The following is a 12,989-nucleotide window of genomic DNA, read 5'->3' on the forward strand; positions in this document are numbered from 1 at the left end:
GAGCTGAGCAAGTCCCTTCCTACAGTGCACTGTTTTTGATGCTGGTGGTGTGTTTTCTGTGGTTGGGTTGCACTTAGAACCGTGTGTGTGTGTCCCACAGTGGTTCCGCAGCGCCGTCATCAAAGAGAACGCCATGCCAGAGGGCCTGATGACCCTGCTCTTCTCCAACATCGACCCCATTTACGAGTTCCACCGGGGATTCCTCAAGGAGATTGACCAGAGGCTGGCTCTCTGGTCAGTGCCCTTTCGCCTTGACTGCAAGCGGCTACAATCGCTAATTCTTGGTTTCGGCCTAGTAACTAACGGCATTGTCAAATCCTTACCTTGTCCATTGTGGCTGCCCCTCTAGATAGCACACAGTTAGCCTTAGCTTTGCCATTACCGTGAAGGTATGGTTTCAGTTGACAGGGCAGTCGGTCGCAGCTGAGCTGCCTGCAGCTTGCTTGCAGCAGCTGGACTGGCGTGCTGTTGACACAGCTCAGCACACATGTTTGAGGAGCTGTGTTGACAGCAGACGATACCCTTTTCAGAAGAGCCCATAAATACAATCGTTATTCCAAATTTGGAGAAAACAAAATAAAATTAGATAAAACACAGGTGTCTCCAGTCCTGGTGGGCCACAGTGTCTGCTGGTTTTTGGGGTGTTCTCAAGACTCTGGGTGTTCTCAGTGGTCAAATTGAAGTCTGGTTATTAGGTGAATAATCTGCATACCTGCACACACTGTGGCCCTCTGGCAATTCAGTTTGACACTTGCAAGATAAAAAATAAGAATGGGGTCATTATTAATGAATAAATCAATAATAAAATTGGTTGAATTGATATTCACTACTGTAGAGAGTTGTGAAGGTGCCTAGTACAAACCTGAATTACCCCTGTATGCTTTCCTGTCCGCAGGGAGGGCCGCTCCAACGCCCACGTGAAGGGCGACTACCAGCGCATCGGGGACGTGATGCTGCGCAACATGTGCGCTCTGAAGGTGAGGCAGGAGGCGGGACCCCATTGGGGTGGGCAGTGATTGGTGGAAAAGGACACCCTCCTCTCCCCATTGGCCAGGGGATGCGGTCGGGCGGCAGACCGGGCGCAGCTCCCCAAATCCAATTAGGATAGCATTACGCACCGGAGAGGGAATTGGACCACCCACCCCCCCTTCACAAAGGGCGCCCCTGTGTCTGCACACAGTTATGAGTAATGTGCTCCACGCTAACTCGCTTGTGACTTCAGCGGGGTTTGGTTTTGAACCGCTGCTTTTGCCAGCGTGGGCGGCTATAGATTTCCCCACTCCCACGCAGAGAGTCATGGGGATATTAAGCTGGAGGGATTCAGTTATTTAACAATAAAGGATTGGGAGGGAGGGATACATGAATTAGCCAAATCCGTTCGTCATCCATTTCTATATGATACAATGGATCATATTTGGTAACAGTGGAGCATATTTAGCAGTGGGTTATGATAGTATAATAGGAGCATATTTAGCATTGGGATATTGTACAGTTTAGGTCTGAGTGTGACTGGGGCGCTAATGCCGCTGTGTGATTGGTGGATCATACAGGAGTTTATCAGCTACCTGCAGAAGCACAACGAGGTGCTGACAGAGCTGGAGAAGTCCACAAAGCGGCTGAAGAAACTGGAGACAGTGTACAAAGAGTTTGAGCTGCAGAAGGTGTGCTACCTGCCCCTCAACACCTTCCTGCTGAAGCCCATCCAACGCCTCATGCACTACAAGCTCATCCTGGAGCGGCTGTGCAGACACTACAGCCAGGAGCACCGAGACCTCCACGACTGCAAGGGTGAACACGCACGCACACACGCACGCACGCACTCTCTCACACTCGCACACCTCCACGACTGCAAGGGTGAGCATACACACACAGACTCATACACACACACACACACACACACACACTCTCTCTCACACAGACTCACACACACACTCTCTCTCTCACACACACACACACACACACACACACACACACACACGCACACACACACTCTTTTTGTTCAAGCACAGACTCAACACGCACACACACACACACACACACACACCTCACCGTGCCTTTTTGTTCAAGCACAGACTCTATACTCTCTCACACACACACACACACACACACACACACACACACACACACAGATAAGGCCAGGCCCTGAGGGAGGCCCTAAGCCACAGTACAACATTACCCCATGTTTCAAATTAAAAACTGACGCACACCAATGCTGAGAAACCCAGCCTATCCCCGTTCCCCAGTAATCGGTTCACACGCTTAGGCACGTCCAGGTGCCGCTCGTCTGCATTTCTCCCTGCGATTCAGCATGTTCAGGCCATAGACTGTTGGGAAAAATATGGATGAAGTGCCTGTGATGTCACCCATATCACATGGGCTTGTGAAAAGTGTTTAGAAGTGAAGAAGTGAAGTGTTCGGGCACCACTGTGTACATTTTGGAGTCAGAGACGGCATAGTTGTGGGCATGAAGTCTAGCAAGTGCGACTCATCTACTAAGCGTGTGAGATATAGTCACTCGGCAGTGACATAAACTGTCCCCACAAACTATATTGTCCTCTTAACACAGTAACTGGACACATGGGGAGACATGAGATTAAGAAAAAACACTGATTATCATTACATTTTCTTGTGGTCAAACAATAGTCTTTGTATTTTTACCATATTGTTACTGTTAAGTTAACTTGCATTGAAAGGGTAGCTGAAGTACCTATTCTAGAGACAACCACAACATCTTAAGACCAGGAAATGAGCTTCAAAAAGGATGCCTGGGTTTGGTGGCATAGTTCAGGCTCCCCTTACGCATGCAAGCATCCATATTAGACCACCCCCAGGGATATAGCAGGAATATGGAGGGGTGACGGAGCTGTCCGCATGCGTCACCTACGTGGCGTTCTCAAAGTCCGCCATTGTGACTGCTGACTCTCCATTGCGACTCCATCATGACTCCTGCCTCTCTCCTCTCTCCCCCCTGCAGAGGCCCTGAAGGAGGTGGCTGAGATGGCTGCCCAGTTGCAGAGCAGCCTGATCCGGCTGGAGAACTTCCAGAAGCTCACCGAGCTGCAGAGGGACCTGATCGGCATCGAGAGCCTGACGGCCCCCGGGAGAGTGAGTGTGAGCGTGTTTGCTTTTGGCCGATTTGTCAGATGGGGGCAGCCTGTAGCCTAGTGGGTATAGAGTCAACTAAATAGCACATTATTATTATTATTATTTATTATTATTATTATTATTATTATTAGATGTGTTTTCTGTTATGATTACTCTTGTTACTATGCAGTGTAAAGACTGGTGATGTACCATATTTAATTAGAATTATTCACAGCATTATATTATGTCGTTGTCATAAAAGTCTGTGACTGGTATTGCTTCCTCTCAGGAGTTTATCCGGGAGGGCTGTCTGTACAAGCTCACTAAGAAAGGACTTCAGCAGAGGATGTTCTTCTTGGTGAGTGAATTGGCTCCACATGGGCTCTAGGTTTAAGTGAAAGCGGTTTAGCCGTTTGTGTGAAAGTGAATCGCTGTTTAATGTCGCCATCTCTCTCCCCAGTTCTCCGACATGCTCCTGTATACCAGCAAGGGGGTGACGGCCACCAACCAGTTCAAAGTTCACGGCCAGCTGCCCCTGCACGGCATGCTCGTGAGTACCTGTTTGCCAGCCTGTCCTCGTCAGCCCAGCTTGTTCCTCTGATCCCACTGGAAGGGGCGTCCGGAAATTTCCATTACCATCTCCTGCTTTGCTGTGTATCACAATACACTACTTTAGCCTGCAGTACAAAGGCCACACGTTCCTGTTCTGAGAGACTCCTGAAACATGGCAGAAGTTTCTTAACCGGGGTGTGGTTACTGCTTTGCGCTCTGATTTTAATGGTGCTCTACTCTTCTCCTATTTTGTTGTTTGTTCTTGTTTGAGGATGTTTCTGTTTTGGGTTGGCCCAACTCTCTCTCTCTTTCTCTCTCATCCTCTGTCCCTCTTTCTGCCCCCCCCCCCCCCCCTTTCCCTGCTTCCAGATTGAAGAGAGTGAGAATGAGTGGTCTGTGCCCCACTGCTTCACCATCTATTCTGCACAGAGAACCATTGTGGTGGCTGCCAGGTAGGGTAGAGTCATAACGTAAGCACACACGCACACACACACATGCACAAGGTAACACACACACCCATATGGTGCTCCAAAGCTGTTCAGCAATAGTATTTTTTCACAGCAATTCAGTGGTATAATTTCTGTGCATATAGTCACATAATCTGATAGATGTAAATCGGCGACTGCATATTTCCTGCTTTGTTCCTCTGCATTCTAACCACACGCCCTACATTCAGTTCCAAAGTGGAGATGGGGAAATGGATGGAGGATCTGAACATGGCGATCGACATTGCAAAGAAGTCCCAGGAGAAATCAGAGCTCTTCCTGGACCCAGACCTGTGTGACCGTTCCAACCGTAAGCGCTCCTGAACTGGCATTACTGATCTATTCTCAAAGGGTCCCAGCTGCCTTGATTAATCAGTTTGATTAATAATAATAATAATACACTTTATTTATGGACCACCTTTCATATATTCAATGCAGCTCAAAGTACTTGACAGAAAAATGATGAAATTGAGCATAAAAAGTTATAAAAGCACATGAAAAGATTTGTCTGATGGATACCCGGTGACCTTCTTCCATATTAAATGTGTATTCTGTCCGGAGGCTCGCTTTGTAGTAATGTCACAGCTCAGCCTAATGGTTGTGTAAATGTCCCAGAATATTTGTTCTTGGCAGTTCGATGCCAGGATGTCCCGAGGGTTTCTTGTCCGTCGCGTAGCAGCTAAGTGTCTTTTCATTTATCCTGCTCCTGCGGAGCGATTCGGACTGATGCGGTGTGAGTGCAAAGTAGCTGTGTGCTGTTAGAATTCCCTCGACAGGCCCGGGCTGATGGAGACTCCACTCAGGAGTGTGTGTGCCCCCTCTACTCCCCTCTCCTCCTCTAGCCTAGCTGTCCCTGTGCAGTGTGTTATGCTTTTTTGAATATATTTAGGTGAAGCAGAACTCATTTTAGAGTATACAGAGTACAGGCATAACCTAAAAAGTAAATAATATCCATGCGTCTATATTTTCCAAATGCTTTTTTCCAAGAAGTTATGTTTCCATGAGCAACATTCGACGGAACATTCCAGTGCTCTGAACCCTGCCGATTTATACAGATTTATATTAATGACTAAAGCATTCACCTGAAGAACAGAAATGCAAGTACCATCTGCAAATGTGTATTCTTTGTACCGGAATGGTAGAAAGAATGCTAAACTACAATATTATTTTTCCAGGCCAGTCCAAAAACCTTCTTGAGGAATTACTTTTTTTAAATTTAACCATCACTCCAAAATAACTGCATGTTTAACGCTGCCAGTTCTATCCATGGGTACTTGGTGTAGATATCTGCGATTCTGGTGGTGACATTCACACCCTTGAGGTGAGAATCTGAGAGAATGAGGACATGCAGTCAGCCACCAGGCACTTGAGTTTTTCAAATGGGAAGGTTTAAGTTCCTTTTCCCAAGTGTAATTTTAAATGGAGGAAAATGCTGCTTTCATCCCAGGGGTCGACTAGAGACATAAACAAAATGAAGGCCATTACTACCCGCACAGGGACCATAACCCACTTTTCTTGCTGCAACATGGGTCACCTGCCCTGCTCCCCCCCACCCTCCCTCCCCCGACAGGGTCTTCAGACGAGGTCTCTCTGGAGCAGGAGTCTGAGGACGACACACACTCGTCCCGCAGCTCCCTGGACAAACAGACGCACCACCGCGCCAACACCACCATGCACGTGTGCTGGCACCGCAACACCAGCGTGTCAATGTCAGACCACAGCCTGGCCGTGGAGGTACCCCTACCCAAAACCCCCCCACCCCCTCTGCCAGTACAGCCCAGAGAATCGCCTGCCGCATCGCAGCTTTCCGTTTGAGATTTCAAAAATTCTTGATCATTTGCTGTCGTTTTTGCCACAATCAGACTTTGTTGTTGCAAAGTCTTGCTAAAGACCAGACAAGCTGCATTTATTCATTTTAATCTTCTGTTCCGGTCATATAATCCCTGACCCTTTTCGGGTCGTTTTGACAGAACGCTCAAGTATCAGATAGGGGATGTTAGTTTCCTACAATCTGCTCAAAATTTATCAGGATTATGTCATGTTTTAGGTCAGTGATTCAGTTGGCTTGTATAGCGGTTACTAATTGGAGCTCCATGTACACAAGATTAATTTGCAAGTAACTGGGCAGTGGTTTATTGGCAAAGCACAAAGTTGGGCAGGCTTATGTCACATTAGAGTTAAACTGATTAGGCTTAAAAGGCCATAAGCCTGACCAGTGGGGCTGCTTTCAGACTAACCAAACGGCTCTGTGGGGAGTGTATGGAACGTGTGTGTGTGGAACGGCCCACATGAGATCCCTGCTGCGCACGTCTGGTACTCTGGGTTTTACGGCGGAGTTCCTGGAAAATCCCTGCGTGTCATCTGCAGATGCTGCCTTCATAATCCCCACTGACCTATCACTCACTGACCTTTCACAGCCCTGTTTCCATTTCAGCTCCTCCCACCTGTCATTGACTACTGTGCTTTCTTCTTTAACATTGACCTGTCACTCACTCTCCTTCGCAGCCCCTTTTCCATTTCAGCTCCTCCCACCTGTCATTGGCTTCTGTGCTTTGTTCCGTCTACCTGTTGGATGGGAGATGGCAGCTTCATGCCTTTTAATCAGGTCCATCGGTCCGGAGCATGCTTCATTATATACGTAGGAACAAGAGCACAGAATGGAGCATGCTCTCTATTCCACCGGAAAGCTTAGTCTCAGTCGCCGTTTCCGATCCAGTTCCCAGGCCGAGCGCAAACGCTAACAAAGCCTTCCTCTGATTTAACAGCCCCGGACCAGACCCTTGCGGGACGCCTCTTCTAACTCCCACCCCTCTCACCTCGCTCTGACTGAACGCTAACTGTCCTGTCCTCTTTCTGTCTTTCTCTCCTCCTCCACTCCGCTCCTACCGTCCCTCAGTCTTCCTCTCTCCGGCCGTCTCTCCGGAGCTCCCCCCTCGTTACCTCCTGGGTCAGGCCCAGAGACCCAACACCATCACTCATGTGTGCTGGTACCGCAACCACAACCTCTCAGTGTCCGATTACCTGCACATGAACAAGGTACCTCTGTCACTGAGCCTCCCCTGGAAGGCTGGAACTTAGGCTGTACATCCACCTCTCCCACTACAGCAGATAGTTATTTAAACTTTGTGTGTGCCACGTACAATGTACAGCATCACAAACTGTTGTACACATCGAAACAGGATGTAAAATATATAGCCATAAAATTCTAGATATTATAAAAACAGTCATTCTATATTAATAAAAGTGGGAAATTCATTAATGAGAGAGACCAAAACAAAATAAAAGCAACCAATTTGTCAAGGACCTCACCAAGCCTGAACAAGGGAAAAGATTAATGCACTGAAAAATTGAGACTCCGTTCCATTGTGCCCATAGCAATTTCTTGTCGTTTTAATTGCTTTGAAAATATCTTGCAAATGCGAATCACCAAATAGCAAATCTAGCAACAGAAGTACTACAGTCCAGAGAAGTAAATGCGTCCATTTATAATATAATACTCCTTTTCATTTCTACCTCAGATGTCATAAATGCAGCACAAAGTTGAAGTAGAAATGAGAAATTATCCAAATAAGCAGCACCAGTTCCTTGGAAGGATGGTGTCAATATCAGTGAAGCTTGTATAGCTAGCTAGTGTAGAGGTAGGGGATTTATAATATTTACGCAAGAAATACCTTAAATACTTTAATATTATTAAGAGCCTGGTCACTATATTAGGTTTCATTGAAGCCAGTTATGACAGGATTCAATTGTAATTTCATCTAACCGTTTTGCTTCTCCTTCCTCTCTGCTGTACGTTTTCTATTAACACAAATTTATGTCTAATCCTCTTCATGAACATCCCTCCTCATGTTTAATAATGTTTCTGCATGTCTCACAAAGAAATGATGAACAGCGTCAATTAATGCAGAACTCGGTGTACTTGCCGTGAGAGCGTAACCTTGGCCGTTACCCAGAAATCAAGGGTCACTCCACTCTTGGCACGGTGCCGTGACCTGGAAGCATTAGTTTAGCATGTTAGCCTCAGGAGTTGTGCCCACCAGCACGTTTAGCAGATTAGGCCTGGTCTTTTGACCCCGTGTTCACTGTAAACTAAGAGCCCTTTACCTTTCTCCCTCTGGGCTTCTGCCTGCCTGACTGCTCTCCCAGGACTGTGGCAGGGAGCCCGAGATCACAAGAGGGAACAGCAGGTCACACTTTCTATTTCCATCATGAGAGTCGCTGTATCATCTCACGGCCGCGAGCCAAAGTCTTCAGAACAGATCAGGCTGTATCAGAGAGGAGTGTAGCAGAGCAAATCGGCAGGGAATTTTGGAGATGAACAAAATGGGACTCGTCTTCCTATTTTCCGTAGGCCGAAAGTTGATGTTGACGTACGGAAATTGAGTCTACCCTTCTTGTGTGAAGGCCTCTTTGCCAAACCCATGCCCTGTCCCTTGCAGAACCAGCTCTCCGGATACCTCCTGAGGAAGTTCAAGAACAGCAACGGCTGGCAGAAACTGTGGGTCGTCTTCACCAACTTCTGCCTTTTCTTCTACAAGACCCACCAGGTACTGTAGTGTACATGGTAGCCCAGACCTGGAGATCTACCACGGCCAAACCGTGAACGAATGAAGGCATTCTACTTCATGGCTTTAGTGGGTGTCTTTAACTGGAACTTCTGTTTACTTTGTGCACCTGCTGCATTTATACACCTGAGAAATGAAGTTCCCTTTCAATTCAATTTGAGATTTTAAATAAGGCATTAAACGGTTTGCTGAAATGCCATCTAATTGCTTAATCCTTATTTCCAATGCTGATGAGATGTTTGCAGAGGAGTGGTTTCATGTTCCCTCCAAGCCAGTAATTGGAGGTTGATGCTGTGCAGCTATGTGTACCTCAACTGATTAAATGGAAATTCTCATGGGGCCTCCTTGGTGGCTCAGCTTATAATTACAAATGCATGTTGTAGGATGCACTTGGCTTCATTTAATTTTATTGGAGCGTGGGTACAACATATTGATCACTGAAGTGCTTTGAGGTGATTTGACTGTTGCTGTTATCTTTTCTATGTTTGGTGCTAGCTCTCCTGTAGTAGGCTCTGTTTCTTGTGCTATGGAAAATAGTCACTGGATCTCAGAGGAGTGTAGTGCTTAGTTATAGTTCCTTCTGTGTTGGTGCAGGTGGAGCAGTGGTTACAAGTGAGCATGAGAGGACTTCTAATATTAAATCATGGGAGTAAAACGGAGTAGATATGATATAAAAATGTTTAAGTTGGTGATTTATTTGATGGACTCATTTGTCTGTCGTCATGGTGCAGGATGACTTCCCATTGGCCAGTTTGCCATTGCTAGGCTACACAGTCGGTACCCCGGGCGAGTCGGACAGCATCCACAAAGAGTATGTCTTCAAGTTGCAGTTCAAGTCCCACGTGTATTACTTCCGGGCCGAGAGCGAGTACACCTTTGAGAGGTATGGATTTTGTGAAATTCTGATTTGTATTTATCAGAATTTCTTTATTTTATTTAAAATAAAATTAACCATTAGTTTAACCAGCTGAGGCCAGTTATTTGCTGCGATAGCCTGGGAAATCAAAGTAGGCAAATTCAAGGGATTGTGTAGCCAATCTGATGAAGGAAGAATCAAGTATGATTCTATACAAATTATGATTGATTACAATTATGTGGCAAGATTCATACTATGTATTGTAAGTGGCTTTACCGGCTGCTCCGCAGGTGGATGGAGGTGATCAAGAGTGCAGCCAGTGCCACGGGCCGGATGAGTCTGCTGGTCCCCAAGAACCCCCCGGAGATGAACGGCAACTGAGCTCCTTTTCGCTGGGCGGAGCTCTCGGGGGCTGGGGGCAGGGCCTCGCAGACTCCCGAGAGCACATGAGCATCTTTATTTTAAAAGTATCACTTTCGCTATATGTATTCCTCTGAGGAACTCCCCAACTCGGGGTGTGGGGGTGGGCTTTGCGAACAACCAGACAAAACCAGCGGGGGTGCCCCCGAAAAGAGGGGGCCCCCCTGCCCTTTCTCTCAATGGATCAACATGCCACGCATCGGGGCCTCTCCACAGGGGCTATGGAACATCGCGGCACCGGCCGGGCCTGCAGAACCGCCCTCTTAAGTCGCCTTCACGACCGAGACGTGCGGGGCAGACCCGCGACCTGTTTCAGCTGAGGCCGGGGTCACCGCCTGGTGCCGTAAAGGAAATCCACGCAGAACGGCACACTGAAGTGGTTTCTGAAGGACTGGCAAAATTTAAATGATTGCAAGAATTGCAAAGGTACGATAATAAAATAGCGTGCACTGCCAAACAGCTTTGAGATTCGGTGGGTAAGGTCCGCTCAGATTGTTGTATTTTGTTACAAGCTGAACCTGAATGCTAGCTTGGATCTAGACTAAGGGAATACTGTATGTTATTGCAGGTGTACCTTATTAGAAAGCAGGATATACATATATACATATACATATACATATATATATACATATATATATATATATATATATATATATATATATATATATATATATATATATATATATATATATATATATATAATAGCTCCGTGTTTGTGTATGCCAGGCAGGACATATTTGTGTATTGGTGTCAAAAGCTTAACGGTCTATCTCCCCTCCCACTGAGAAGTCATTGAACCACATACTAAACTGCTTAACATGTCGGTATTGCTGAGGGATATGGAAAGGAACCAACTTTATGGTCCCTTTTCGGTGCACAAGTGGTCACAAATAAAATTAAGGCAGACTATCAGCAGAAAGATAGTGGAATGACATGAACCCAGCGAGGCACAGGAAGTTGGTGTAATGAAGGAGGGATGTAGGAAGCAGGAAATTAAGAAAGTAACAGGAGGTGGAGGCAGGTTAAATGCAAAGTATGCGAAAGGCAGAGGTTTTCTTACAGACAGCGGGGGTCTAAAACTGGATGGAATCCCCTAGCGAGTTCTGTCATATTGGATGGGCCTAGCAGAGAAGAACAAATGCAGGGATTATCTCACGCTTGGTTAAGGATAAGGAGTTCTGATGGATGGATAATAATGGATGATTACACTATTTATGAGGGTGCAGTTTGCCTTATAGGATTGTAGCTTGGCGAGTTGTGCAAGAAGGCAGTCAGTTTCAAACCTATGTCTTCTGGGGTTTGAGATTCAATACCAGTGGGCTTGGGTGGATCATGACATTTATTTGTGACTGATGTAACCATGTGAACCATTTTCTGGCCATGGCAACATTTTTCTTGTATTTCAGTGCCTCCCCTGATGCACAAATTAAAGTCAATGAAAATAAAATGTGATTCAATGGCATATTTTGAATATGACAGATTGTGGGAAAACCTTTCCAAACTATATTTTGAACTTTTATGTTTGTAATTTTTTATTTTACCAATTGAAATTATTTGGATGAGTAGCAATTGAGATTTCTGTGTAAGAAAAGGGATTCAGTATTTGCGTGGTCATTAACACAAGCTTTCAAAGTTAAGCTGCTTTGTTCAATTTCACTCATTAGTTTGTAAGCTGTAAAACATTTGCTGGAAAGGATATGGTCTTCTCACCCCAAGGCATTCTAGGATTTTCATGTTTGGCTATAGTAAAACTACTACAAAAATTGCTCAGAATTGCCTTGCTCCCCCCCCCCCCAATTACTTCAGTGTTTGGCTTTTCACAATGTAGTTTTAGGTTTTGTACTAGCTTTCTGAAATTACCTAAGTCAGGCAGACTGGTTGGTCATTTTTTAATTTAGTTTCTAGACTGTTGAGTGCAAATTTGGCTTGTTCATGTGCTGTCATGGATTTCAAAGTTCTATTTCAATGAAACCACACTACGGTAGAATTGACTTGGTGTGAGATCTGTGGTGCGAGACCATTACTGTATATTTTTCTTACCTGTTCCCGTTTGTGCCCTAGAGAGCACTCTCAGGAGCTTAAGAAACTGGAAGTTTTCCTACATGTGTTTCTTCTGATATGGGGTGTTGGCCATTATGATACTCACAACAGGCATGAGGAAGTCAGATGTAGTTGATTTTGGCCTGTCTGTTCTGGCCAGAGGCTGTGGAGGCCGCAGGGGTTGTTTGGCCCTGGCTGGAGTAGAGCTCCCTGATGTCTGAGTGTTTTTAGTGTCATGAGGCAGGGGGCCTCTGAAGTGTGTCAGCTGTGTCTTACATCATACCGACAGTCCTCATTCTGTGTAGCCAATTGTTCTTTGGAGGGGTGGGGAGGTGTTTTTAAACATAGTTTTGGAGCTGGGCTTTCACATGACTAGTGTGGGAATTTCTCAAAATTATAAAGGTTATAAACTGTCCCAACACTTCCTCCTAGTTTTAGAAGATATGGTTGCTAGTGTCCAGAGGTGTAAAGAGGTCAGAAGGTATAAGTCCTGCCATGTCTTTCTTCCACCCAAGAACTAAGTCAACCATTTGATTTCACCAATTAGTTCTACCTTCTGGCTGAAGAATTGTGCTAATTAGCAGATTGAGGTGGTTGAAACAAAATACATTTACTTCCTGAATTTTACACTTCTGCTAGTGTCCAATTCAAAGAGCAATGTTGGGTTTAAACTGGACTGTGTTTGTGAACAAGACCAGCCAAATGCCTCCTTTAACTTACTGCTGTTGTTCCCGTTTGTACTATAGCACTGTGTGTGCAGTACAAGGACTGGAATTCTCTCTGTGACCGGGCAAGGCCAAACCCTTGTGTTGCAACCGCTACGCAGCCCCCCCCCCGTTCATTTCTCTCTTTCTGTTCTTTCTTTTCTCTATTTATTGTGTAGCATGTTGCCGGAGTCCTGCTCCTGTTAACTCTGCATGTAGTTTCGTTTCCATGTTACGACAGTGAAAAGATAACATAAATAAAAATAAAAAAATTGACAGAAAC

The 12,989-nt window shown here is 45.7% G+C and overlaps 1 protein-coding gene across 4 annotated transcripts in view; it reads left to right on the forward strand.

Moving 5' to 3' along the window:
• The window catches only part of LOC133127977 (FERM, ARHGEF and pleckstrin domain-containing protein 2-like), a 49,868-nt gene extending 36,880 nt beyond the window's left edge, over window positions 1–12,988 (forward strand). For 2 of the 4 annotated variants that reach the window (XM_061241132.1, XM_061241131.1), the window contains exons 16-27: window positions 101–234; window positions 896–977; window positions 1,551–1,788; window positions 2,975–3,111; window positions 3,374–3,442; window positions 3,545–3,634; window positions 4,006–4,088; window positions 4,313–4,431; window positions 5,692–5,855; window positions 8,561–8,668; window positions 9,418–9,569; window positions 9,833–12,988. In XM_061241132.1, the coding sequence (XP_061097116.1) occupies window positions 101–234; window positions 896–977; window positions 1,551–1,788; window positions 2,975–3,111; window positions 3,374–3,442; window positions 3,545–3,634; window positions 4,006–4,088; window positions 4,313–4,431; window positions 5,692–5,855; window positions 8,561–8,668; window positions 9,418–9,569; window positions 9,833–9,923 (1,467 nt within the window). In that variant the 3' untranslated portion in view covers window positions 9,924–12,988. Of the gene's footprint in view, window positions 1–100; window positions 235–895; window positions 978–1,550; window positions 1,789–2,974; window positions 3,112–3,373; window positions 3,443–3,544; window positions 3,635–4,005; window positions 4,089–4,312; window positions 4,432–5,691; window positions 5,856–7,017; window positions 7,158–8,560; window positions 8,669–9,417; window positions 9,570–9,832 lie in introns of all 4 variants that reach the window. The other 2 variants (XM_061241134.1, XM_061241133.1) reach the window with 2 other exon arrangements.
• The last annotated feature ends 1 nt before the right edge of the window (window position 12,989 follows it).

The sequence above is a fragment of the Conger conger genome, chromosome 5, assembly GCF_963514075.1.
Source record: "Conger conger chromosome 5, fConCon1.1, whole genome shotgun sequence".
NCBI classification, from domain to species: Eukaryota; Metazoa; Chordata; class Actinopteri; order Anguilliformes; family Congridae; genus Conger; species Conger conger.